The sequence below is a fragment of the Telmatherina bonti genome (genome assembly GCF_933228915.1).
Source record: "Telmatherina bonti genome assembly, chromosome: 19".
Lineage (NCBI taxonomy): Eukaryota > Metazoa > Chordata > Actinopteri > Atheriniformes > Telmatherinidae > Telmatherina > Telmatherina bonti.
The window spans coordinates 14,863,578-14,890,509 of NC_136617.1; the positions used below are offsets into that span (position 1 = coordinate 14,863,578).

The window sequence follows — 26,932 nt, forward strand, 5'->3', positions numbered from 1 at the left end:
AGTCATTTATTTGAAATATCATTAGATCTGTTCTCATATACAACTCATTACACACAGCATCATTTCACTTTTATTTTCATTTAATGAAACAAGATGATTTCAGAGTTAATCAAACATGACCTGTTCACTGTAGTTTTTCTGAATATAATAAACATTCAGTTTTCACATGAATGAACATATGATCTTGCCTGACACTAACACTGTTTGACAGAACTTATATCAGTTGAGAGAAAATCTTTGTGATAAAAAAAATTAAGTCTATATTTTTAATCTGCTAGAGATTTTAAATTTAAAGGTCCTTAATGAAATACAAATATTTAGAACGGACTGAAAATCCTCAAGCCCATTTTTTAGATCATTTCTGTAATTTACACAGATAAATTATTAGTGTGGTTAAAGTTGTTATTAAACATCCTGACATGAGACCCGGACGCTGTTTGGGATCCTCTTTTTCAGTTAACATTGCTGCCCCCTGGTGGTAAATTAATCTATCTGCAGTCATCATCACTTTAGTTTCCTTTAAATGCTTTTGTTGTCTGTTTAATGCACAAATTATGCACGATTTTGTTTTGATTTATATACATAAATGCAAAATGAGTCTCTTTTAAAGAATTTACTATTATGAACAGTTGTGCAGTTGTTGTTTTCTGCCACAGATTCAGTATATTTGCATTTGCTGGTATGTTTGACACAAGAGAGGCAAACAGAAGAGTCAAGAGAGGAACAACACTGGTACAGCTCAGTGGTCAGAAGAAAACTACCAATAGGAATAAAACCCCTTTCTTTGTAAAGTGGTTTCTGATGTTGAGCCTGAGTCAGCTGCAGAGAGCCAGCCTCACTTTGAGGTTTGGAGCAACTAATATCCATTAATGGTGTCCAATATTTGAACATTTTCTGTTTACTTATTCTTCATGCGGCAATGTATATAAGCGAACCACACACTCTCAAAAATAGAGGTACAAGATAGGGACATTTCTGTACCTATAGGTACATTTTAAAGAAATGTTCTCTCAAAAGTACAATACTGGGCTTTAAGAGACCAGAAGCACACCTTCAGATTACGAAAAAGGGTTCAAAGTGACATAAAGTACAAATTTGTACCATTTTAACCATAAGGATACCTGCAGCATTGAAAAATGTTTGTCGTGACAAAAACTATTATGAGCAGCAGTGCTTTAAGTGGGCTGGTACGCAGCGGTACGCATTACCGGCATTTTTAAATTCTATCCTTTTGCCCACCGGGACTATTGTTTACAGCGTATGGTGCATACTGGGACTTTTACCAGCTTTTCTTCAGCAATCAGTATACCACCCCCTACGACTTCACCACATATTACAACTGATATTTGATGATTTTATTTTTTATTTTTAATTTTTAAAAAGTCGCCTCAAAAGAAATGTATTGGTACGACCGGTTTAGACGCACAACACTTGCTGTAGCCCACAACGTCAGTATGTTGAGTTTTTGAAGATTATTTCTAGATTAAAGATAAGATAATATTGCTAAGTTGCATGGACCAGGCCTAATGCTGGGAAAAACATCAAAAACACAACTTGATAAGGTGAGGTTGAACTTGATAAGGTACAAAAATAGACCAGAACTGAAGGGTACAGAAATGTTTCTCAAAAGAGTACACCCCCCGCGACAAGCATTTGTACCTTTTTAGGTACAAGCTGGTGCCTCTATTTTTGAGTGTGCAGCCACAGCCCGAGGGCCTGCAGAACTCAGTCTGCTGTCAGCTGATCTGGCTCACAGTCACATGATCAGAAGAATTTTCTGGACCTGGTATGAGCAGAGGGTTGAGCTCATTCTTGGTCCTGAATATCAAGCTTAAGTGTTTCAAAACACAGAAACCTTAAATGCATTTGTAAAAAATGATAATGAAACATAGATTATAATTTAAAGTATATCACTGTCATGACCCAGCTTTAAAAGCCAGAACAAAGAAGCGGTACGCGGTAAAGTTGCAACCATAAGTAAAGCATATTTTATTAAACAACGCAACATGCCCAACAAAACCAAAACAAGAAGGGAAGCAGGAAGGGAGAAAGGAAGGGGGGAAAAGGAGGGGAACATCAGGCTGCAATTGATGATATATATGAGGACTGGCCAGGTGCTCCTTGTTGGCCTGCTGAGCTCCACCTATTACTCTGAAAAGAAAAACAACAAGTAAAAAGGGAGAACCAAACCAAACATACCCTATGCTGTCACATCACTAATAAATTTGAATAGGATTCAGAATTAGCAGGCCTTAACAGGGTTTTTTTTTTTATTTTCCCAAATAACTAAAACCTGTTAATTTGCAACACTACAACACATAACAGAGGTAAAGGGATTACACAGCAATGCATTTACTCGACTATATATGACTATTTAAATACACATTTATTATTTTCCCTATATCTACCAGTATCAGTAATACCCTTCTAAAACACTATAAGAAGGGTCATTTTTAGCATCACAGGAAACATTAGTGTTCTTTTTACTGTCTTCTTCAGAATGCATCTGTTACAGAAAATTAAAGATATTTTTACATTAATCTTTTCCTTGAAGAGGCAATTGTATATTTTCCTCAAACTACATCTATCTGGCAGCTTATTGGCTATTTATAGAATTTGCAGATGTAAAACACACAGGTCTTCATAATCAGAGTCATTGCTCAGTGTGTGTGTGTGTGTGTGTGTGTGTGTGTGTGTGTAAGTGGGGGGTAATTCTATTGGCACTGAGTCAAATCATAAAAGTTAAAAATTTGCTCATTATGTGAGGAATCCCTAATATATTTTCAGTTAAAAGAAAAAACATGAAGCACTTAGAGAGTGCAAATGATTGCAGATGTTGATTTTGAATTAGAAGCTTAAAAAGGAAAAGTTGTCCCTTTCTCTTCATAGTATAGAAATCCTTTAAAAAAAATTTAAAAAATCCTGGACCCAGACATTGATGAGGAACATCCCCAAACTCTAATTACTTGTTCTTTATTCTATTTCTGAGATTTAAAAAAACAAACAAAAAAAAAAAAACCTTTTAAGTTGTGTTACTGACACACAAATCAGCGCCACCAAATACATGACCTCCACCTTACAGAGTAATAAAAAAGGAATGTTTGCAGAAATAGTTCTAATTGGGTTTTGTATCAATCCAGAATGATATCTAAAAATATAATTAATGCTTAGGGGCTGATGAAGAGCAGTCGTGCTTCAACTGGAAAGTTGGAGGATCGATTCCAGGCTTCCCCTGACTACATGCTGAAGTGTCCTAGGGAAAGACACTGAACCCCAAGCTGCTCCTCGATGTGCCTATCGGGGTATGAATGTGTTGAATGAGTGTGTGTGTGTGTGAATGGGTGAATGTGACAAGTAGTGTAAAGCACTTTTAGTGGTCTACATGACTAGAAAAGCGCTGTACAAGTCCATTTACCATTTACATCAACCCTACAAGTCCAGTTGACCCTTATGAGGGCTGAACAGATCATACTATAAATATTATATACTATATTCATACTATCACATTACAATAGAACAGGAAAATTATGTTTAGTTTCTATAGTTGCTCAAACTTTTAACCTTAATGTTCAAACATGAATACTAAACTTGCATTTTAGAGAAAACAATGTTTAGAAATGATTTCATTGTTAGCATGGTATTTTTTTTCTAAAGCTTGTACCTCACACACACTGAATCTTGATGGCTGCATGTGAGTTTAATAGATTTGATGCACATATTTTGTTTAAGTTGCATGTTTAGTAAATGTAACATTTCTGTATCTGTGAACATCAACTACATATGTAAATAACACTGCTTTTGGGGTATAATCAGGTAATGAGGGGATGTAAATACTGTCCTCAGGTAGACTGAGGTCGCACAGGTGCAGGGCTCAGCATCCTCCTCCTCCTCCTGCTCCTGCTGCTCCTCCTCCTCCTCCTCCAGCCACATCAGCACCACATCAGCACCACTGCATCCTGCTGAGGTTTCAAACCAGGCAGTGAGGACGCCATATTGCTTGTTTCAGCGGAAGACAAGAGGAGGGCTGCGAAATAACCAGTAACGGCGACAATACGGCACAAAAATAACAGGAAAAGCATACGGCAGCTTCCCGGTGAGACGTTTATCTTTTACACTGTCTTGACAAAAAAAAAAAAAAAGAAAGAAAATCCTAAACGTGTGTATCTAATCATCTGTATCAACAAAAACCGCGCGAGCTTCACGGTTGTCCAGTTTTTCTGCTCTGCGTCATCACCTGTTGGGACCCGGAGAGCACCAGCGGTTATTGCGGTAAAAAAATAAAAAAAAAACCGCTTAGATATGGAGCTGTGACTCTTTATAACACCATGATATGATGTGTGAGGAGAAGAAAAGCCGGTGCCGTGCAGCTGCAGGTGTACCTCACACACCTGACAGCCGTTTTTGCAGCATGAAATCAGCCAAACCACCATAAGCTGCCTGCATTTTATAGTGTTATAAAGACGTAGACAGAGAGGATGTGTGTGATTTGTTTCTCTAGGATAGAGATGTCCAGCTAGAGACTCAAATTAAGTGGTCTTAACATGGGTTCTGCAGAACTTGATAACTCGCTTTTGGGGAGATCTATTTAATGTAATTGAATTAGTTGTGCTGAAACAGAAACTAAATCTAAAGTCTGCAGGACAGTGGGTCTTGAGGACTGAAAATGTAAATATCTGCTCTACGGAAACAGGATCTACCTTGAAAATCAACATAGTGAATGTATTCATTCATTACTGAAACCTCATTGTGTGTAAACTGAAAATAAAAATTGCTCTAATCTTCCACTTATGCGCCACTTAGAAATACTAAACAGTCTCAGATCAGATTTTGCATCAAGGAGACAAAAAGTTACAGTTCCAACTCTGGTCTGGCCAGATGTGGCACAGATGTCTAAGGCCAGAGATGTACCAGTAAGTAACATAAAATGCAGATTGGGGCCATCCATGCCTGGTTGATGTGAGCTGATATGAGCTGAGTTTAGGCACACTGACACCATGATTCAAAGCTGAATGTGGGACGTTTTCTGTCCAATCATTCTTTGCTATTTGGGCAGCAACTCTTTGGGTATTTGGTTATTTAGGGTTAATGCTATTAACAGGTGACAGACTGCTCTCTCAGATGAGTTGTCATGCTTTCATATAAGAGGCAGGAAAACAGAAACAGAAAAAACCTGAGTCAAACAATAAAAGATTTTAAAGGGTGGCTAGAACCACGTAGTAGTCGGGGGAGTAAAGATGATGTGCTCTGGAGGGTGGAAATGGACAGAAATTTATAATCCATCCACATACTTACATGTGATCAGTCAGTAGGTAAAATTGTGTTAATTTACACAATTCCACAAGTCTTATGGCAGAAGAGTGTTTTACCTGAAGCAGGATGTGGACTGTACCTGCTTTATGATGTGTACAGATCATAATATCATAATAAATGAATAATAACTCATAAGCAGCTCTGTAAGATCTCAACAGTGAAGGTCTTTAACATGAGCTCTCCAACACCCTGAAGAAGTAACATCTGCATTCCTCAGGGTGTCCGATGGGTCTTCAGAATAACCTTAAAAGCTACAGCATCACAAGGAACCACTTTTGGACTTGTAAGAAGTACATAATGCACTCATTGATGTCAAAATGAAAGCTTGCTGACACTGAAAGCAAAGTGGGGAAAAGAGAAGCACTGTGGTAGCGAGTCGTCACTCATACTCTAGACAAAAGGACGGGTGCATACACCAAGAGTCTGCTACAGACCTGAATGTGTACATTCTTCTGTCAGGAGGATGCTTTGTGAGCACGATTTGCATCCACATATTCCCATATTTAAAGATCATTGTAAAATCCGAGGAGAATTTGTTAGGTGTTTGCACCTTGTTGAATTGTTCCTGTCCTCTGTTTGCCAAAGCTGTCCTGGCAGCAAAAGTCCTTTATCGCTGCTGCTTTGTTTACTGACCCGTGTTGTGCTTCCAGTCTTACCACGTTTCTCTCTTTGTGGTGTTTGTCCTCTCCAGGCCTGACACCTCTCCCCTTCCCCTTTCCCTTGAGCTGAGAAGACGCTGAGACAATGTTTTATGCCCACTTTGTCCTCAGCAAACGTGGGCCGCTGGCCAAAATCTGGCTGGCAGCCCACTGGGACAAGAAACTGACCAAGGCTCATGTGTTTGAATGCAATCTGGAGAGCAGCGTAGAGAGCATCATCTCACCCAAGGTGATTTATCTGTTTGTTTTCCGTTCTTTAACGTGGTGACTATAAAAGAGTATTGCTCAGAAGGGGAGTTTTGTTCAGATTTCATTCATGATTGGCCTTACATCTTTTTTAAGTGTGGTTTAGCCTCAAGTTTTTCACGATAAGCATCTCACTACCACAAAATGTCATGATTTACATTTCATTAAAGAAGATATCTCATAAATACAGATGTTTAGTGACAGATATATCACTTTAAATGTAATCAGTTCGTAGCAAAGATATTGTTTGATACACAACAAATAGAGTTCTTTTCTCTTCACACTATATAACAAAGAAGAGCCCTGACAGAACAGACACACCACAGATGCCTTTTACAGTGTCTTAACTGATTAATCAAAGATGTACATTTCCATCTTTAATCATTTTACAGGTGAAAATGGCTTTACGAACATCAGGGCATCTGCTACTGGGGGTGGTGAGGATCTACCACAGGAAGGCCAAGTACCTGCTGGCAGATTGTAACGAGGCCTTCATCAAGATTAAGATGGCCTTTCGACCGGGTTCGAAGCAACATATAAATCTAAATGACATTAGTTTTCTTCTTCTTCTTCTTTTAAGTGCTTTCTCTATCTTGCCTTATTCATGTTTCTATGCCGTGCTTGCTTCAGGTGTGGTAGATCTTCCAGAGGAGAACAGAGAAGCAGCTTACAACGCCATCACACTACCGGAGGAGTTCCACGACTTTGACCAGCCGCTACCAGACTTAGAGTGAGTCCTCTGTTTACTGACATTGTGCTGAAAGAGTCTTGTGCTCAGATATCATACAGAAAACAACACTTGTGCAGACAAAGCAGTTATGCTTATTTTCTAGCATGTTTTTTTTTTTTTACATCTTTGAGATGTTCAGACAACTCAGTCAGAGACTAAATAAAACTTAGAAGGTTGTGTCGATGGAAACTTTATGTTTCAGAGTAGACAGCTTAACCTCTAACCTGAGGGCATCTTGCACCACACTAAAATGGTTTGAGGTATAAAAGGCATTTGGATGCCAAGTTTCACTTTATATTGATAATCTTTAATAAGCAATTAGACTAATAAGCTTTCCATCTACTAAACATATTTAGAATCAGTTCAAGGTTATTTCCTCATTAATCAAATGCTTTTTAAAGTTGTTTGGCCACTAAGAGCGGGTGCATGTATAAACGGTCACAAAGTGTTGTGTTGCAGTGCTGGTGTGGACTTAAAAGTACACTGAGCTCCAGCTGCAGACAGACAAGGGCAAATAGTTCATTTAATTAAATTTAGCAAATGGTGCTGCAGAGGGACACACAGCGAACCAACATCAAAAGGGCGACAGGAGAATTTCCACAGAAGGAGCTGATGACAAGCGTAGAGCAGGTTTGGTTTTTAGGAAACTGGGAAGTGGTTGGAAGAAGCCAAAAGCAAGACTAGCAGTGGACCAAGATGAGGACATGAAACAGAAGTAAATGAAGATGAAAACCCAAGATGAATGAAACTAAGCCAAACAAACAAATATCCTTTTTTTCAGTCACTTTCAACAAACTGACTCACTTTTATTTCCCAGCATCAAACACTTTATGATACAAAGATGTGAGTCAGACTGAACCTTTGACATCCCGAAATACAAACGGCATAGTTCCACAACGCTTCTTTTCAGCTGTTTAACCACTCGCTCTTATTACCACAATCACAAAATCCTAATTTTACCTCGTTTTGCAAATATTTGCAACAAACAGATCATATTTTGTTTGAGATACATCACATTAAACACTGACATCTGATGAAAAAAGGATCAGATTGTTGTTCACATCACTGTTATTCTCAAATATAAAATAACTAAGTATGTTTTCTTTTAGAAGAACGTACACATAATTCATCTTCACTCTGGAAATAAATTTAATAATCAAAGAACATAATCAGAGACAAAACAAAGAAGATGACAAGAACTACATCTGAACAAATTTGCTGGAAAATATTAATCAAATTCACAGAGAGCTGATAATGTGTCTTGCTGTTTGCGGGAACAGTTGATACTGTTGCGTATTTTGTACAGTGACATCGACGTGGCTCAGCAGTTCAACTTGAATCAGAGCAGAGTAGAAGAGATCACTATGAGGGAGGAGGTGGGCAACCTCAACCTGCTGCAGGACAATGATTTTGGTAAGTACTACACCACATTTATAAATCTTTGTTTGGGATATTTTACAGGTTATTCAATAAGATCGCTGCTCGGTGCTGTGAGATCTGGATGGCAACGTTAAACCTTTGTCTACTGCAACCTTTTACCAGCTGCAGTTAATGGTTATATATGCATCATATACGTCATCTTGTAAAACCACATTCTTGTGTTGTGCAGCTGACTTTGGGATGGACGACAGGGAGATGATGCGAGAGGAAAGTGCGTTTGAGGTGGACATCATGGGAGCATCAGCTTCCAACCTGTTGCTGGAGGCAGAAGGTGGCACTAACCAGATGGCCGACAAGTCCAACCACCTGGAGTATGACGACCAGTACAAGGATGACTTTGGAGACAATCCTATGGAGAGCAACGAGGGAGGGATGCTGGGTAAGAGCCACCATATAAACACACACATATAAACACAAGTGATGATATTATCTTGGACGAAAGGTTAATATACCTTTGCATTCATGCAGTAGACAAACTGCTGAGTAACGAGGACGGAGGCGGCATCTTTGATGACCCTCCAGCCATTACAGAGAGCGTGATGATGCCGCAGGACCATGGAGATGATGAGGATGACTTTGATGCCCTCTCTGGTAGGTTTTACACACTCCTCACCAATCAAATCCTGTTTTTATGTGGCATGTCTTTTACACACAGCTAGAATTACAATGTTGCTGCATCTTTATGACAGTGTGATGTTTCTGTGTATTAGCGGGAGCCCCTGATAGTCCTGATTCGGGCCCAACGGAGCCGGCACCAGCCATGACTGACCAGGCAGAACAAACCACTCTCACTCACAATGAGGAAGAAACCTTCGCCCTGGAGCCTATTGACATCACAGGTGATGCAGCTGTTGTGTTTTGTTTTTTTTAGTGTTGTGTTGTACAAATTTTGCTTGTTTTTCCTGCAACCAGTTTTCGGTAAAACAAGATCATCTCGTGTTTATTTGCATCTCATATCACTTCCCTTCATGTCTGTCTCTCAATGTTTGCAGTTAAGGAAACCAAGGCGAAGCGTAAGAGGAAGCTGATTGTAGACAGTGTGAAAGAGCTCGACAGTAAAACTATCCGGGCACAGCTTTCTGACTACTCCGACATTGTGACCACCCTGGATCTGGCACCCCCCACCAAGAAACTGATGATGTGGAAGGAGACCGGAGGAGTGGAGAAACTCTTCTCCCTCCCAGCTCAGCCTCTCTGGAATGCTCGGTTGTTAAAGGTAACATAGCGCCATATTTACATTAACTACTGCTGATGCTGTACTGTTACACACATCTTTTTCTTTCCAGATGTTTACGAGATGTCTGACACCGCTGGTGCCAGATGAGCTGAGGAAGAGAAGGAAAGGTGGAGAGGCTGACAGTCTGGATGAATTCCTCAAAGACCTAGAGAACCCGGAGGTGCCCAGAGAGGAAACTGCAGCCCAGCAGCAGGGCGACATCATAGGTAGGCATGTATTTAATATCATTTTTGGCTTATATTTGTTGTAGAAAGTCATAACAGAGACTAGATGGGTGTGATTATTTTGATTTCTCACTTCACGCTTGATGTCAAATTTGGAAGATAATCATTTTGGTATTTATTGACTATTTAAGTTACACAGAGATTGTTTCCATTACTGACAGTTCAAGGAAGGCTTGAATAACTGGTTTGCCTTCAACAAGGAGTAGTGGCTATCATATATACTCACTTAAAGGTTGAATTTATGAATCTTGATTGTTGTTGCACAGTTTATTATGAATGTCAACTTGCCTTCCAGACCAGACCATCATGGAAGAGGCCAGTGCATTGCAGGCTTCAGCAGTTGAGGGAAGCAGGACAATGCTGGATGAGTCAGTCATGCCACCTCCATCCGCCCAAAGAGGCCTGAAACGCAAGTCTCAGGACACAGAACCAGCCCTGCCTGTAAGTACAGTTGCCTAGATTTGAAAGTTTCGGCCTCTTGTGCTATCTTTGTCATTATTTTGTATCATTTCAATCCTCTTTGACTCTAGATGGGAGCGCTGGATGAACAGCAGCAACAGCAGCAGGGCTCCAAAGCATCTCATGCGTCGCAGCAGCTTGAACCATCTGCTGTGGATTTGCCCCCAGAGGAGACCACCGCCACGAACATCAGCCAGCTGATAGAGCTGGATCTGCTTGCCGATAAAGACAAGAAAAAGAATGACGATGATTCGGATGAAGAGGTGAAATGAAGACCCAGAAAAATGACTGGGGATAATCAACAGCACATAGCCTACACAGTACATAGCCTTCATTTTTATTTTTTTGTATTAGGAGGAGGAAGCACAGGGAGGAGACCAGGACCAGGAGGAGAGGAGGTGGAACAAGAGAACCCAGCAGATGCTTCATGGTTTACAGGTACTCCATGAACAGTGGCGGATAGAGAACGATAACTTTTTAAAAGCCAAGTTTGTGCTCACTCTGGGTAGATAAATTTCTGAATGTGGTTGGCATCACATTTATTTAATATCTTTAACAAGTGAATGTGGTGTACAAGAGAAATAGATAATCTGAAAAGACAAACACCAAACATTGACAATATTAAAATGCATTTTTCTCGTACTTTAAAAAAAGTCATTTTATATACACTACTCACAAAAAGTTAGGGATATTTGGCTTTCAGGTGAAATTTATGGAAAATGCAATATGTTCATGCTACAGTGATATAATATCATAAAAGTAAGACATTTAAGTAGAAGGATACACTACTGATTTCCTCATCTCAAAAAATTCATTCAACACAAAAGGTAACAACAATGGTAGTTACACCACAACAAAAAATTTGAACGTCTCAATATCTCGTCATGTGCCCTTGAGCATCAATTACAGCTTGACAACGACGTCTCATGCTGTTCACAAGGCAACTTATTGCCTGCTGAGGCATGGCATCCCACTCTTCTTGAAGGGCAGCCCTCAGGTCATTGAGGTTCTGGGGTGCAGGATTTCGAGCCTCTACACGACGGCTCAGCTGATCCCACAGGTTTTCAATGGGATTCAGGTCTGGAGAGAGTGCAGGCCATTCCATTTGAGGTACACCAGTCTCCAACAGCCGTTCCCTGATGATGCGGCCTCGATGAGCAGGAGCATTGTCATCCATGAAGATGAAATTAGGCCTGTGCTGTTCATGTAGGGGCACAATCACTGGATTAATGATGTTATTCAGGTAGTATGGGCTTGTCACTGTACCATTCACAAAGTGTAGGGCGGTTCTGTACCAAGTGGACACCCCTGCCCACACTGTAACACCACCACCACCAAAAGTTCGCCTGGTGACAACAGTGGCTGATGCATAGCGCTCTCCCTGACGTCTCCAACATCGTTGCCGGCCATCATTTCTGCTCAGTGTGAATCGACTTTCATCAGAGAACAGCACTGAGGCCCACTGGTTCCTCGTCCAGCGTAAATGCTCCCTGGCCCATGCAAGATGATGATGCCTGTGCCTGGTGGTGTGGTCAGGTACCCGTGCAGGTCGTCTAGCACGCAGACCACGCTGATGTACGGTTTCGAATGGTCTGACGTGACACTTGGGTGCCTCTCACCTCTCTTAAACGTGCCTGGAGTTGAGTGGCATTCATCATCCGGTTTCTCAGGGCAGTGTTCACAATGTAGCGGTCATCAGCACGGGATGTGGCCAAAGGACGTCCACTTCTAGGCCTTTCTGTGACTCTTCCAGTCTCTCCATATCTCTGTTGCAACCTGCTGATGACACTCTGTGACACTCCAAGCTCAGTGGCCACTTCTGTCTGAGAACGTCCTGTTTGAAGCATCGCAATGGCAAGGGACTGTTGCTCCATTGTTAGGTGTCGTCTTGGTCTCATGATGTCAAAATGTGAACAGCATGATGAGGACAACTGTTTAAAGACCAGCTCTAATTGAACCAGGACATTTATTGGTCAATTCAAGGATCACACACCTGCTGTGATTTTTGCCGTTAAGCTCCTTGTTAGAGAACAGCAACTTGTGCAAAATTTATTGAAACATTTAACAGTTGGACATGTTTCAATTTCACAATTTCACCCAAAAGCTGAATATCCCTAACTTTTTGTGAATAGTGTATTTGCATTTGCACTTATATGTTCCAAATGATTTTCCATAGTAGTTTGAAAATAACAAGTAGGTTTTAAATCTGTATTATCTTTAAGATGTTTCCCCTACTTTAACACACCCGGCTGTAATAAGTAGCTAGTTAACAGGCTTACAGAGAACTTAATGTGAAGGTGCAGTATTTTGAAGGATTGCAAAACACTTGCAGTGATTCATACAAAAAAGACACAACATGCTAAATTTTCCACAGAAGAACTAAAACTCGAATGTTTAATTCGATCAAATCATTCGGACAGAATAACTTGGAACACTTTATATTTGGCTTACGAACATGCAGACCTACAATCTGTTGTCACACACATAGACATATGTCATCAGCCTCACAAGAAAAAGGGACAAGAAAAGGAAAAAGCAGATCACAGCCAATGCAGAAGAAGAGTAAAACATCAAGGTTTTTTTTTTTTACATGGACATGTGTATTACAAGATCCTTGCCCTTGATTCTGCCTCTCACTTTGCCACAGAGGGTGATGGCCAAAACAGGTGCACAGTCAGTCAGCCTGCTGGATCTGTGCAGGAACAACAACAGGAAACAGGCAGCGGCCAAGTTCTACAGCTTCCTGGTTCTGAAGAAGCAGCAGGCGGTGGAGCTTGTCCAAGAGGAGCCTTACAGCGACATCATAGCTACACCCGGACCTCGCTTCCACATCATTTAAGAAGAATCTAACCCTGAAGTCTGAAAAGAAAAAAAAAAAAAAAAAACTTGACAGCACTGTGTGCTAACTTTAGCCTTGTTTATTTACTTGAACTTGTTTATGTTTATTACTTGTTTATTATGTTGTGGTTCATTTACGTTTCAGTAAATGTTAAAGTTACAGATTGATGATCATCCAAAAAAACACACTGTCATTGCATGGTAGTATGAAAAAGTTAAGTATTAAGTTTTGTACAGATTGCAGTAAAAATACACTATATAATTACAAAACACTATGGAATCAGAAAACAACTTAGAAAACATACCTTGAGCCTGTGGAAAGTGCAAACTTGCATGTTATCTTGTGTATGGTTTCCAGAAACTTCCTTTCTTCCAATCTTGCTTATATTCCAAAATACACAGTAGTTTTCTTTTTGTTTAGATGGAAAAATCATTTAGATACAACAGGATGCTAAATAGTGAAGCTGTGTCCTGGTAACGGTTGTGCTCTAACAGTATAACTTATGTGTCCATTATTTTGTTGTAATATACTGTATTGTATTACAGCTGAAGAAAATGAATTGTTTTCATTTGAAAGCAGATTTAATTATTATAAAGAGTGACTTGATGACAAGATCAACTTGAGTCCAAGTAGACTTTCGTCATCTCAGTAAGACAACGATACAGCCTGAACATATCAGGTACGACACTTATTTATCTTGGCAGTAACACTGAGAACACAGAGCAGATATATCATTAACTTTCAATTAAACATCTTTAACCACAGACATCTTTGACATCTCAAATATTAAGAAAAATCTGAAGTCTCTTGCCTTCCTGCCAAGCTAGTTACTTGTAAGAGCGGGGACATCTGTGTTGCCTCCTCCCGCCATCTTTCGTCTCTTGTGCCGACTTCTTTTCCTCTTTTCTCCCGACTCTGTTGTCTTCAGCGGTGGTGTTGGCACTCCTTTCTTCTTCTTCTTCTTCTTTAGGCAGCTCAGGGGGTTTGGATTGCTTTGTTTCCTCTTCCTCTTCTTCCCTCGCCTCTCTCCGTCCTTGTTACCGATGCCCTGCTCTTCTTTCAGGCTCCGGATGCTCTGCTGTTGGGCCGGGCTCACCAGCTCTCCCAGCTGAACGGCCTGGACGTGATCGAGAGATTCCTGGCTGGGTTTGTCCAACACAATAGTGTTGACAATGATGTAGAGCAGAGGAACGCCTGGAATCTTCTTCAGGCCTGCAGTCAGTGAATGGTCCTGCACAGACAAATGCCAAATTGAGCTTTATTACAAAGTGAAATTATATTATTTAACCAGTCAGGATACTATGCCATGTCACCAAAGATGCTTTATTAGGCCTTCACTGGGAATCATTTGACCATTAGTTTTACTTTTCACTACAGGAATGGTAAGTACAACTTTTTTTTTTTTTTTTTTTTACCATGAGAAACTTCAGGAATGTTTTTGCACTTTATTCTGAGTAACTTTGCATCAGAACTTACACAGCTGCTTCTGCCCTCTATCTACCTTTATCTATCATATCCAGTGACCTTGCAAGCCAATGCATTATTTTTAAAAAATGTACAAGTGAGCTTGCAGCATGTCCTTTACCTGAGTGGCAACAAAGTAGTGATGTGGGTTTGTCTCCTCCAGCATGGACAGCAGACACTCCGAGGCAGTGACTGGGTTTTTGAAATGAGGACATCTCCTGACCTGGAACCTTTGTAGGATGATTTTGGCTCCATAAAGTTGGTTTCCAAGAGTCTCCAGTTCTTTCAGAGCACAACTGAGAATGAAAGTAGAGGTTATACAGGTGAATAATGCAATGTAAAATATTACGAGTCGCAGTAATAAAACCCACAGAGTACTCACTTTGTGGTGCACAGCTGAACCTCCCCCATCAGATATTTCGGGATCTGCTCTTTGATCTGAATTTTGTTCTTCAACGCTGCCTGGCAGAAAGTCCCATCAACGAGGATCTGAAAAGGTTCCCTGAAGTTGAAATTGTACTTGTAGAAGCTAATTGTTTTCTTGGCTTGTTTCTGTCGCTTGATTTTCATTTTAGGCTGTTTGTATCTCCTCGAAAAATACAATAATCTTTAAGTAACCGAAATAAGTTAAACAAATTAACAAAAAGATATCCCGTTCCTGGAGTTGAAAAATCTACAAATAGCAAAAATAAATTCAGCATGGAGACAAGTTGTGTTCACAACACGTTTTCGATACGTACATATAATGACTTCGGGTAGAAACTAAGCCTCGATTCCAAAGTTCCGGCACCCTAAACATGCGATTCAAACGTGTAGCTGTCAGGTGGTTTGTCCTCTCAGGTCGTGGTAAAAACTAAATGTGGTCATATCAAAATTGCCTATTAAATTAATTTGAATTGTACTGTTTTGCTGTTTTCATCATTATTTGAAATTACTGTATTTCAATAATTATTTAAGTCTGACATTTTCAAAAAGTTAGAACTTCGTTAAGGTTTTCAGCTTCCTTTGGTCAGGGGCTCAGACAGACTAGTTCCAGAGGACTTAGTCACTTTTTCACTTAGTCATAAACTTTTAAATTTCTTCATTTATGTGATGAGTGTAGTACAGATATGCACATCAACAACATGTGGTTACCTTTGCTTTCACATTAACTGTCTATGAAAAATTATTTATGATACTTTATACATCTGGGTTTTTGGCAAAAACCCAGGGGAAAGATGGGATTAGAATAAGATCTTTCCAAACTGTACTGAGACAGTTGAGGGGACAGTGAATTCAGACTGTTATGCAAGCTGTACACTGACTACTGTGCATGATATCAAAGTGGCATTTCTGTAGAGTTGTCCCATGAACAGATATAATAAAACATTTGGAGAAATGACAGGGGTGTACTCACTTTTTGAGGTACTGTGTGTGTGTGTGTGTGTGTGTGTGTGTGTGTGTGTGTGTGTGTGTATACATATACATACATATATATATATATATATATATATATATATATATATATATATATATATATATATATACACATATATATTTAGATGGGAAAATTGAATCGAAAAATCGGAAATCAGGATTTTTTTCTTCACAATTATAAAATCGATTTTTTTTTTTTTTCAAATAAATAAAATGAATGCACTGTAAAATAGTAGAATGATGGTCTGGCTACTGCGTTGTTTTTTTCTCATTGAAATGAAGAAAAATGATTCGCAAAAAAAGTTTTATACATTTTTTTTTTTTTAACCTACAAAAATCAGCAATATCTGAGAATTGTGAGAATTGCAATTTAAATCGAATCGGCCCCCAAAAAATTCGAATCGAATCGAATCGGAACAAAAGCATATCGTCCCACCCCTAATATATATATATATATATATATATATATATATAGAGAGAGAGAGAGAGAGAGAGAGAGAGAAATAAAATTATTATTATTATTATTATTATTTATTAAACCTGCCACGCCCCCTGCCTTGTGTTTTTCCGGAAACGGAAGTCCTCGTGCAGCCAGTCAGTCACTTCTCTCTGTCTGTGGCAGTAGCAGTTCAGACTAACAGCTAGTGTTAGCTTGTCTGTGGCCTGTGTGGTTTCGTTTTGCTGCATTACTTTATTTACTTTTCCAGTTAACAGTATGGCGGCCGCGGATTCCCGCTTCTCGAGTCACGGCGGGCCGGCCAGCAGAGGAGGATATCATTCCGGGGAGAGCAGCAACGACCGCGACGGTCCGGGTGGCAGCAGCAGCGGGGAGAGTGAACGGGAGCGAGATGGAGCTACCTTCGAGTGTAACATTTGTTTGGACACTGCCAGGGACGCTGTCATCAGTATGTGCGGCCATTTATTCTGGTACGAGACGGAATGAGGTGGAGGGAGTTTGTTTGGCTGCGTTAAGGTGTTTGTTTTCGTTCAACCTACCTGAGCTGAGTGTTGTCCGTCCGTGCGGCCTTCTTTACCGTCAGTCTGCTGTTGACGGCGGAGTCACGCCCCACGACGCCCCGTCAATCAGTCTGAAGGAGATGACAGCAGCCAAGATGGCTAACTATTTATTACTATGGTGGTCATTTATCATTTTCAGCACTGAAAGTCCTTTATGTGACCGTTTGTTGATCACTTTATTTAAACTTTACACATGTGATCAGCTCAGAAATTAAGTGGTCTTTATCGTTTGCTCGTACAAGTTCACGGAGTGACCGTGAGTGCCCCCTCCCTTCCTCTGTAACACATTAACTTATGTTAAAACAGCTTGGTGATCATTGACAACCTTCAGATAAATTTCTGCTTAACTATTCAAAGCAGCATTGTTCAAAGTGTCAGGCTGAAATAAGAAAACTCTATTTCAAAACAAAACATCAGTTCTACTTTATTGTATTTCATGTAAATGTAATTGTAAAATCAATGTTTTGGTCTTGGTAACTTGGAAAGCCGTACATCTTTTCACCAAAAATCAGCTTGTATTTGATAGATCCAACTTAATAGGTTGATTTATTTGATTTTGAACATTTTGCGACCTTCATTGCACATGTTTGAAATGTGCAAATGCTCTGTGATGTGCACACCTCATTCATGAGTTGTGAGTGTTCACGGTTAGCTCACAAAGTGAGGTTAATGTGAGATTAGGGCCAAAGAAATGAGGACGGATTGGGGTCAACCTTAAGGGCATTATGAAGAGGTAAAAGTCACAACAGTTGCACGAAGAATATAATTTCTCTCCAGAAGTGTTTTGTGCATGTTTGTAGTTTGAAATGATAGCAATCTGCATTGGCACATATGTGTTTTGGAAACACAGACGTGAATGGACTTGAGCACGGCTGTCGTCATCTCCTTTACTTTAGCAAATAATTTGCTTAGTAGAGAAATCCTTTGTAGCAGACCCAGCAACATAAACCAAATGTCTTCAGCTGCATAAAACTATAATGCTACAAACTATGGGTTTAAAATTAGAACAGCCCAGTTACATGGTCCAGATTGGACCCTGATAAAATGCCTTCTTAATTAACTGATAAATAAATAGATTTTTATTGCCAATAAACATTGAAAGACAGTTTCAAGTCAGGTGAACAGTTTAATTTGTTTTCATCTGCAAGAGGAATTGCTTTAAAACGGCGACTATATTTGATTTAAAATCTAAATATGCAGAATGTTGTGTCAGATAGAAGTCTTACAGTGTTGGAGCTCCAGTGGTTACTTCAGTAATGACTCAGAATAAAACGAAAACCCACTTGTTTTTCATTAGAAACTAACAAGTTGAGGTTCAGCAAGTTTTCTCTGGGCTCAGGAGTATTTGTAGCCCTTGTCTTTCACTGTAATCCCAGTTTAACACTGAATATTGGTAAATTTTAATCCTGGTCCGGATTAGTCCATCAATTGCAAGCTCACAATCTTGTAATTTTAATGGTGAACAAAAATGTCTGTATTGGTTAACACTTGTTTTCCATTAGCAAAACATGTCCTACCTTTAAGTTGTTTTAACACTAATAAGAGTAGGTATTTCAGTCTTAAAACACACATAATGCTTATTTTTGCACGAGTTGCAAAGAATTAGTCATTCTTACTTTCCTGTCTTTAATGTTTGCTAAAAGAGCCATGTTCAGAAACTTAAAAAGCATATTTAGGAAATAATGCTGGAACGTGATCAAACTGGCATTTGATACTTGGCCACAATGCTTTTCTCTAAAAACAGTTTCAGCCACAATCATGTGTTAAAGCTCCTGTGTTATGTGCTGATGTAATCTGGTTGCTATGTTACGATTGTCGCCCTCGTCTCAGAAGTCTCGTGTAATGTGATGAAACTATTAGCAAGCTGGACAGGTTTTGGCATCAGCTCAGCTGCTGCAACATCAAATTAAAATTGCTGCAGCGCTGCAACTTTCATCAATACTGTGTTCATTAGAGAATAACACGTGTTAAAACATTACATTTAGTCAGTGTTTATTGATGTGGACAAAGTTACTTAAAGCACATTTGGTATTTCCTAATTTCCTCAAAGACAAAAAATGAATAGAGAAGTTACTAAAACATCCACTGGTTTGCCTTTTCAAGCATCATATACAGGAGCTTCATTTCTCATATTTTTGGTGGAACTGAAATGTGACTTATATAAGGAAATCTTAGCAACTTCTTCATAAGCACACTCTTTCAAAAGCAAATAAAGTTTGTTATTCAGAGTCCAGAAGGACGATTTACGTGATGGAGACGGTTAGTGTTTCTGTAATACTTTGAGGTTAATGAGCGTGTGACAGCTTTACAGTAGGCACAGGGGCCACTTAAGGAGGCTTGAGATGTCCCCCGTACAGGCTACTGGTGTAACTCAGTTTTCTCTCCCAGGACCAGATGTAAGCTCATTAAGTATGGTTTAGCCATGGAGTAAAGTTGTGTTTAAAGAAAGAGACGAAAATAAACAACAAGCTTGATTTTTGTCCAGTGGAACATCCAACACACACAACTGTCTTCATCAGTCTGATACAAAAATATATTTTCAATAGATTATTTTCAAGTACTTGAAACCATGACACATTGTAAATAAGTATACATTATGTTTGTTTTTTCCCCTTTACTCTCAATCTATTGTTAATCTTACAACCCATCTGATTAATTGGGGTCATAAACTCCACTTTTAAACATCAAATAATTAGTTTTGCAAACATTTTATTTCTTAGGCCATTGTTTGAACCTCTTCAGACTTCAGCAGATGTAGTTCTGAATTTGGAAATTTCACATTTTTCTTATTTTATTTAAAAAAAAAAAAAAAAAACAACTTTTGCCTTACATTGCAATAGTCTGTCACTTATTGTTTGATTAGAACAATGTCATTAATTAGTAAATATGTTAGACTAAATGAAAGCAGCAAACTCTGGACCGAAGCTGCAAGAAGCTGGTTCTCCTGAGTATGAACACGGAGCTTCTCTTAGTTGATTATCTAACATAGAACTAAATGACTGCCTCAAGCAGCCCAGGGATAAAAATGGCTTTTCCATCCAGCTGTTTGAAATGAGGTGCATGGTGTAATAAATATGAAGGATAGAATGGAAGAGACCTCTGTGGCTGCAAATAGATAAGAGTTGTTGCAGACGTCTGCACCTCCATTATGTTTTAAGATGTTCTTTTGGAACAAGTTTAAGTTTGTATGCAGGACTTGCATATTATATAAGATTAGACATTTTTCCAATATTTAATCAGGATAGAGATTCTCGAACAAATAACTTCAGGCCCTGTCTTCTCTGACAGATTTTTGACAAAGAAATGTTTATACATGTGAGGATTTCAACTGGGAGCTCATTATAATTGTGTTTTGCTGTCTTTATTGGGTTAAACTTTGACAAAATACCTTCTTTGAGTTGTAAATAATTAAACAGCCCTTTTGTTTTGTTTTATTTATCATAACTGATTAATCAATGAAAATACAGCAGGTCCATCAGTCAGTACCTCTGCTACTGTCTGTGCAATAACTGGAAGTTGCAGCATGCTAAATGATTTGTAATTTTTCCCAAAATACTTTTAATTGTTTAGAGGCTAATTTATTTTTTGAAAAAGAAAAACTCATAGCAGTTTATTATCCTGTTAAAAATAAAGAAAGGAGGGTGAAACTTGTCTTGTTCTACTGTCTACTGAAGGCCAGATAAGTCCATTTAACTAACTTTTAATGTAAATATTTTCCTGAATTCTTGATTTAAAATCAGAGGAGGGAAATTAACCTGACCTTGGTCTGTATTGTAAAATGAGATATTTTATTGTTATTAAACAAGACTCCATTTGATTAGATTTTACAGGGGTCACATGAAGGGGTGTGTTGCAGTTCAGTGTTTTTCAACCACTGTGCCGTGGCACACTAGTGTGCCTTGAGAGATTATCAGGTTTGCCTGAGAAATTACCCAATTTCACCTAATTGGTCCAAAAAGCAGCTCTGTGTTCATCCAAACAGGCCCCAGTGAAAGATAATAAAATTGATTCTTCTTGTGTTTATCTTATTCAAGAGGCCTTGACGAGATGGACTTTATCTTAATAATATAGACTTTTTGTCTTTTTTCTCTCTTTTTTTTTTTTTTAAACATTTTGGTTTGTGGTGTGCCTTGTGATTTTTTTATTTTTTTTTTTAGTGAAAAAGAGTGTGCCTTGGCTCAAAAAAGGTTGAAAAACACTATTGTAGTGTGAAGGGAGAGTACCTTCACAGACAAGCTTCACTGCCTCTTATATAGATTTTTGCATTTATTCAGGTCATGTTCCACGTGTTTAATCCAGAGTGAACGCGCTGTGATGATAATCACTTTGTTCAGCTATTTGGGTCCACAGGAATACCTTTCTGAGTGGCAATCTGAAATTACATAAATCCTGTACACACTGAGCTTTATTTGATAAGTGTGTGTGTGTGTGTGTGTGTGTGTGTGTGTGTGTGTGTGTGTGTGTGTGTGTCTGGAAACCCTACAAGGTTATGTTTTGCTTACTGGTTTGTGCTTTTAGTTTTTTTCCCCCGTACTTCACATTAAAGTGTTTCTTTATGAGCTTAGTTTTGACCATGTGGATTACTGCATCTGAATGTTTAGTAGTTAAGAAATGAGCAAAAACCAGTTCTGCTTGTTTCTATGGATGATCCGAGGCACTTACCGTAAGTTCATCTATGAAATAATCTTTGATGTGGAAGATATGAATGTTAGTGAACAATAGATGTAAGTTAAAGTAAAAAAATTCCCTACAAAGTTCAGTTTCAGCTTTATGACATGCTACTGTGCTGGTTGTATGTACGCTAATTAATGCCTTTCAGTGCAGAACATGTTTATTTTAGAAAAGGTTGCGCTCCTCTTGTGAATAAATTAGTCATTGATTGATCTGTCACGCCTGCGGACATTAGCTATGCCTGTAATTTGTGTTCCTCCGTTAACTGAAATTAATAGCTGACCTAAACAGAAAGGTTCAGGATCAAGATGAGGTTTGGCAAGGTGTTTATGCATACTCACAGTTGGTATTTTGGACTCCTTCAGAAACCCATAAGGCCCAATGGTCCCATGTTTTAGCAGGATAATCCCTTAAACAATAAGATTCCTCTGCTCTTATTCCATCTCCTGACTTTGCTTTAAGTTTCCACTTATGACTGACATAGCTGTAAATGTTGTGGTCCGGAAGCACATAAAGGTGGCTTTTAGCAGCTTCAAGTGTTTCAGAAGCTCCTGGTTGACCTGGTTTGATATAGTTTGCCATCTCTTTCTGGTTTTGGACTATTTAGTGGAATTGAGCTGGTTAGTTTGCTCATCTATGGGGCTCAGATTGCAGTTGCTTGACCCAGAAAGTTGTTGAATTGTCAGTAATATGAGGGTTGTCCTCGCCCATCTGCACCAGCCTTGCAGCCCCATCTCTCTCTCTCTCTCTCTCTCTTTATACACACACACACACACACACACACATATATATATATATATATATATATATATATATATATATATATATGTGTGTGTGTGTGTGTGTGTGTGTACACTATATACAGAACCATATATTTTTAATATGTCATATAGAAAGACCTAAACTATACATTTGGATCCAAGTTTCTTTTTATTAACCATTTTCTCATCATCTGATTCTGGATATACTGGCTCAATGGTCGCTTGTAGCAACTTAAAGTCTGGAAAATGCTGCTCAATGTCCAAAAGATCATATAAACAGCTTATGGCTTGACACAGAACGACCTTTGCTTCTGCATATTTTGTGTGTATTTAGTAGTCATGAGCTGTGTTACCGTCTTCACGTTTCCACCAAAGTAATGGGGCGTCTCCTTAACCTTGCATCCTGCACTCCTGCAATGCAGCAGCATGTGAGCCTGGTGAGCAAACAGGAAATACTCTGTTGACAACAGATGGAATCAAATAATACTGACAACAGGGAGCTGGAATGACCTTAATCAGCTACGTCCTTTGAAACAGGTTTTTCTGGCAAAGTGGGAGAGTCACAGGTGCTACATGAAAATCTGACCACCCCCACACATCTTATATTGTAATTCAGACAATCGGAATTGTAATTCAGATAACACATAAATTTTTCCCCTAGGAGTGTTGGGATTATTTAAGTAAGCAGCTGGCATGTAAGGGAGCCTTTGTGAATATTAATCTGTGTTTTTCTCTTGTCTTTACAGTTGGCCTTGTCTTCATCAGGTGAGCACTTCTTCTGTTCATTAGCTGGTGCATGTAAACATGTTCATTTGTGTAAAATCAGTCTAAATGTATGTTTTTTCTTCTCGCATCAAATCAAAACACAGCTATTTGCATTGCTTTCATGCAGAGCAATGTCTTTGTTTTTAAATTTAGTGTTCATGCAGACAGAAAAAGTGACAGCAGCGGTATTGTTGGTGGAATGTAAGACCATTAAACCAAGCACATTTTCTTGTCTTTGAAACTTTCCATCATTTGTACCGCTGCCTATCCTGTCGAATTGGTCCCTACACTGCCCCTATTGATTACTTGCTGTTTGCAAACACGGTGTGAATAAGACGTCATGATGTAAACAGCATTTTGTGATCGCCTTAACCTCAGAAGTCAAATTGGAAATCAGCAGTATTTGAAGTAAACTGTGAGGTGTCGATCTCAGTTGTAGTACATAGACTGGCATAGCTCCTTATATCTTACTGTGTCCGACATCAACACTGCTGCTTCACGTCACACACCCTGATCTCAAGGGTTGCAAGGTCAAGGTATTATGAGATTCCAAGGGCTTGTAGTAACACAGAAAGGGTTACTGATTTCTGTCACCAGATCTGGCAACATGGCTCTGGCAGAGTCCAGTGAAAAGCAAGAAAACATCCTGTTTAAAGTGGTTCAGACATAAAGATTGAAATCAGAATATTGATGTCGATCATAGATATGCATCATTGGTCAGAAATGAGCAGTGTGTGTTTGAGCTTTCACTGCATTCTGTCTTCATGCATCCTTTGGCTATAAATAGGAATAAAATTAAGGAAAACATCTTTCTTTCTGTATGTTTACATGGACCTGTGATTGTTATCAGGTGCTCGGTCGACCACCCATTCATAACATCTGGTGTTGAAGAAGCAAATTAAAAACTCTAAACTCAAACCTTCAACATGGTTGAATATGAGTTGTGTTAAGCATTTATGTACAATCGGTAGGCACCATTGGGTACTGCATATTTAACTTTTACCTGCTTTTTTTTCTGGTTCTTCTGGTGAATAAAACTTAAAACCTTTTAAAGAATCTCATAAGAAATTTTAGAAATGGTTCATTTTGGTTACATTTTCATTATCATGCCTCATGATTGAAATTAGCAAGTCTATTTCAAATACAACCGTACCATACCATGAGATATGTGAATTGTTTTCTCACAGGGGGAAAAACTGGCGTGTGTGTGTGTGTGCGTGTGTGCGTGTGTGTGTGTGTGTGTGTGTGTGTGTGTGTGTGTGTGTGTGTGTTTTGTCCACTTACAGCTTCAGTGGGTTAAACTTAAAAATAAATGGACAGTTTTAGTTTGGTGTCTACTGTAGGTATAACATTTTTTTTTTTTTTTAAATGTTGAGCTTTGAAGTTGTTTTGCCTTAAGTCCCGGATCCCGGACGAGCCCCCACTTGTTACCAACTTGGCTCGCAGTGTTAACAAAAGAGGGAGTCGAATATAGGATGAGTTATTCCCATTCACTTTATTTACAGAACTTAATCAAAAACAAACTCATAATGGGGTTTGAGTGTATAAAATATCAGTAGTGAAATGCTGTGAATGGTTGTGTGACCATGTGTGCAATGTTGTACAAAAATGCAACCCCTTAACTTAACAAATCATAATTATCATGATGGAGAGAGAAATACTGCCCAGCCAGAGGAAAAAAACAGGGGGTGAGTCTGGTAAAAGCAGACTTTATAAGTTAAGCCACTCCCACCTCTGCAGGTGGAGTACATTCTCTCCTAATCACACCTAATACAAACTAAGATGGCAGTCTTGTTGGGGTTTTTTTATCGGGCTCTTATCAAGTGTATTAACAACCCCTATTTTCTCTCAGTGGCTGGAGACGCAGCCCAGTAGACAGCAGTGTCCTGTGTGTAAAGCAGGCATCAGCAGAGAGAAAGTCATCCCGCTGTACGGCAGAGGGAGTTCCAGCCAAGAGGACCCCAGGTACACCAGGTCATCTGTGTTTGTGTGTGTGTGTGTGTACACTTCTGGCTTCACGGCAGCTATATAACCATCTGTTTCTGTTATAAATCAGGTTGAAAACTCCACCTCGGCCTCAGGGGCAGAGAACAGAGCCCGAGAGCAGAGGCGGGGTGAGTGTGTGTGTGTGTGTGTGTGTGTGTGTGCGTGATCACTGATGATTTTCTAAAAGTTCTGCTCATTTGTCCCCATCATTTTTGTGGTACGTTTTCTGTCTGTCTCCAGATGTTCCAGGGTTTCGGAGACACCGGCTTTCACATGTCTTTTGGCATTGGCGCTTTCCCCTTCGGTTTTTTCACCACAGTCTTCAACACCAACGACCCCTTTCACAGAGCAGGTAAACATAAACATTAGAGCCTTGTTTACAATGTATAATTATAGACAGCAGAATCTCAAAGTAAATCTGTTTGATTAACATGATTATTGTTAATAACTTTTTCCATCCGTTCCTTCTACCATTAGACCAGTATGCAGGGGATCACCAAGGTAACGCTAACCACAACAACGGCAATAACAACTGGCAAGACTCCCTCTTCTTATTTGTGGCCATCTTCTTCTTCTTCTGGCTCCTGAGTGTGTGAGCAAGACCCCGTGGATCGATGTCGGAGAAGATTGGCGACTGGGAGGGAGGAGCAAGAAATAAAACAAAATTCGTACACTCAGAGCAACACACACACATCTTACATAAAGTCACCTGGGAGAGAGCAGAGCATTGTTTGATCTCCAAATAAAAAATTCAGGTGTTCTCTTACTGACTAAATGAGACCATTTATGCCCTGAAACACACACCCCCGCTCTGTTCATTTTGTTTATGCAAGAAACACACACTGCAAAGGTGAGCAAATCCCAAAGTAAGTCATGTTAGCCCTCCCTCTCTCTGCACACACCTGTAGATATATGCACGCTGGAAAGCGGAGGGGGGGGTCTTGCTGCTGGCATTCAAAGACAGTATTTATGATCAGGGTAAGCAATTTAAAGGACTTTTTTTTTTTTTTTGGTTGTTTTGTTTATCTTAAATGTGGAAGGTCAAAGGCTGTAGACAAGAGGTGGGGTAGTGACCAAATCTGTTTAGGCTTTCCACCACCTCCCCTCTGAAAGGAGTTTATTCCCCAATCAGAGGGAGGGATTCTTTTTCGTGGAAGAGTTAGCAGACTGAAAACGGTCAGAACAGGGACGGAGATGTATAACAAACTGGCTGCTGCTGTAGTAGACTTTTCTTTCTCTGGAAGGCCAAAGAGTAGTGGATCGGTTCCATAAGCTGGGTGGGAGGGGGGGGCAAATGTAATTATATTTCTGTTTACAGTTCCCACTCAAAAAGTGCTCCTAGATTTGACAGAAATGGTAGTTGGGTGCATTATATATACATTTGTCTTAAAAACTGCCATTACACTGTGAAGTCATTTTTAGATGGAGCTCTCCTTAACATTGGAGTGTGTGCTGGTGTTGAACCACTTGTTGCTTGTATCCCCATCGTTCCGTCAGCGCAACAATCCTGGAAACAAGTCCGTAACAAGTCTGTAAGATCATAGAGCCTGCTAGTGGAGTGTTTTTTTTGTTTGTTTTTTTTCTTTCTGTCAGTTGTGCAAAGATTGTGAGTTACGTAACGGCACAAGGTGACAACAAGCAGAAAGAATCTTCTGGGTCACGAATGTGCAAACATTAAAAGCAGTTGCAAGATGAGTGACAGTTCACT

General features: G+C 39.4%; 3 protein-coding genes across 4 annotated transcripts; 2 read left to right on the top strand and 1 right to left on the bottom strand.

Moving 5' to 3' along the window:
* The first annotated feature begins 4,017 nt into the window (after positions 1–4,017).
* On the top strand, positions 4,018–13,250 carry LOC306770103 (double-strand-break repair protein rad21 homolog A-like). Its single transcript, XM_079258899.1, has 14 exons — positions 4,018–4,093; positions 6,002–6,198; positions 6,608–6,737; positions 6,846–6,945; positions 8,252–8,358; positions 8,555–8,764; positions 8,854–8,976; positions 9,096–9,224; positions 9,378–9,601; positions 9,672–9,828; positions 10,142–10,287; positions 10,377–10,568; positions 10,660–10,743; positions 12,953–13,250. Exons 2-14 carry the CDS (start codon positions 6,055–6,057, stop codon positions 13,142–13,144), a joined length of 1,938 nt encoding a protein of 645 aa, XP_079115025.1. The 5' UTR covers positions 4,018–4,093; positions 6,002–6,054; the 3' UTR covers positions 13,145–13,250.
* Positions 12,827–15,332, bottom strand: utp23 (UTP23 small subunit processome component). Of its 2 annotated transcripts, XR_013771721.1 has the most exons (4): positions 14,991–15,332; positions 14,730–14,904; positions 13,449–14,375; positions 12,827–13,164 (listed from the first exon to the last, which is right to left on the bottom strand). XR_013771721.1 is itself a non-coding variant. In XM_079258900.1 (3 exons), exons 1-3 carry the CDS (start codon positions 15,176–15,178, stop codon positions 13,968–13,970), a joined length of 771 nt encoding a protein of 256 aa, XP_079115026.1. In that variant the 5' UTR covers positions 15,179–15,332; the 3' UTR covers positions 13,259–13,967. The 2 variants fall into 2 exon arrangements, 1 of the variants encoding a protein (XP_079115026.1); XM_079258900.1 differs by lacking the exon at positions 12,827–13,164 and having other exon boundaries at positions 13,259–14,375.
* A 1,311-nt stretch (positions 15,333–16,643) lies between these two features.
* rnf5 (ring finger protein 5) lies at positions 16,644–26,477 on the top strand. The gene is made up of 6 exons (XM_079258901.1): positions 16,644–16,951; positions 23,220–23,238; positions 25,091–25,203; positions 25,295–25,352; positions 25,465–25,576; positions 25,702–26,477. The coding sequence occupies exons 1-6, from the start codon at positions 16,740–16,742 to the stop codon at positions 25,818–25,820; spliced, it is 633 nt and encodes a 210-aa protein (XP_079115027.1). The 5' UTR covers positions 16,644–16,739; the 3' UTR covers positions 25,821–26,477.
* Positions 26,478–26,932: the final 455 nt, after the last annotated feature.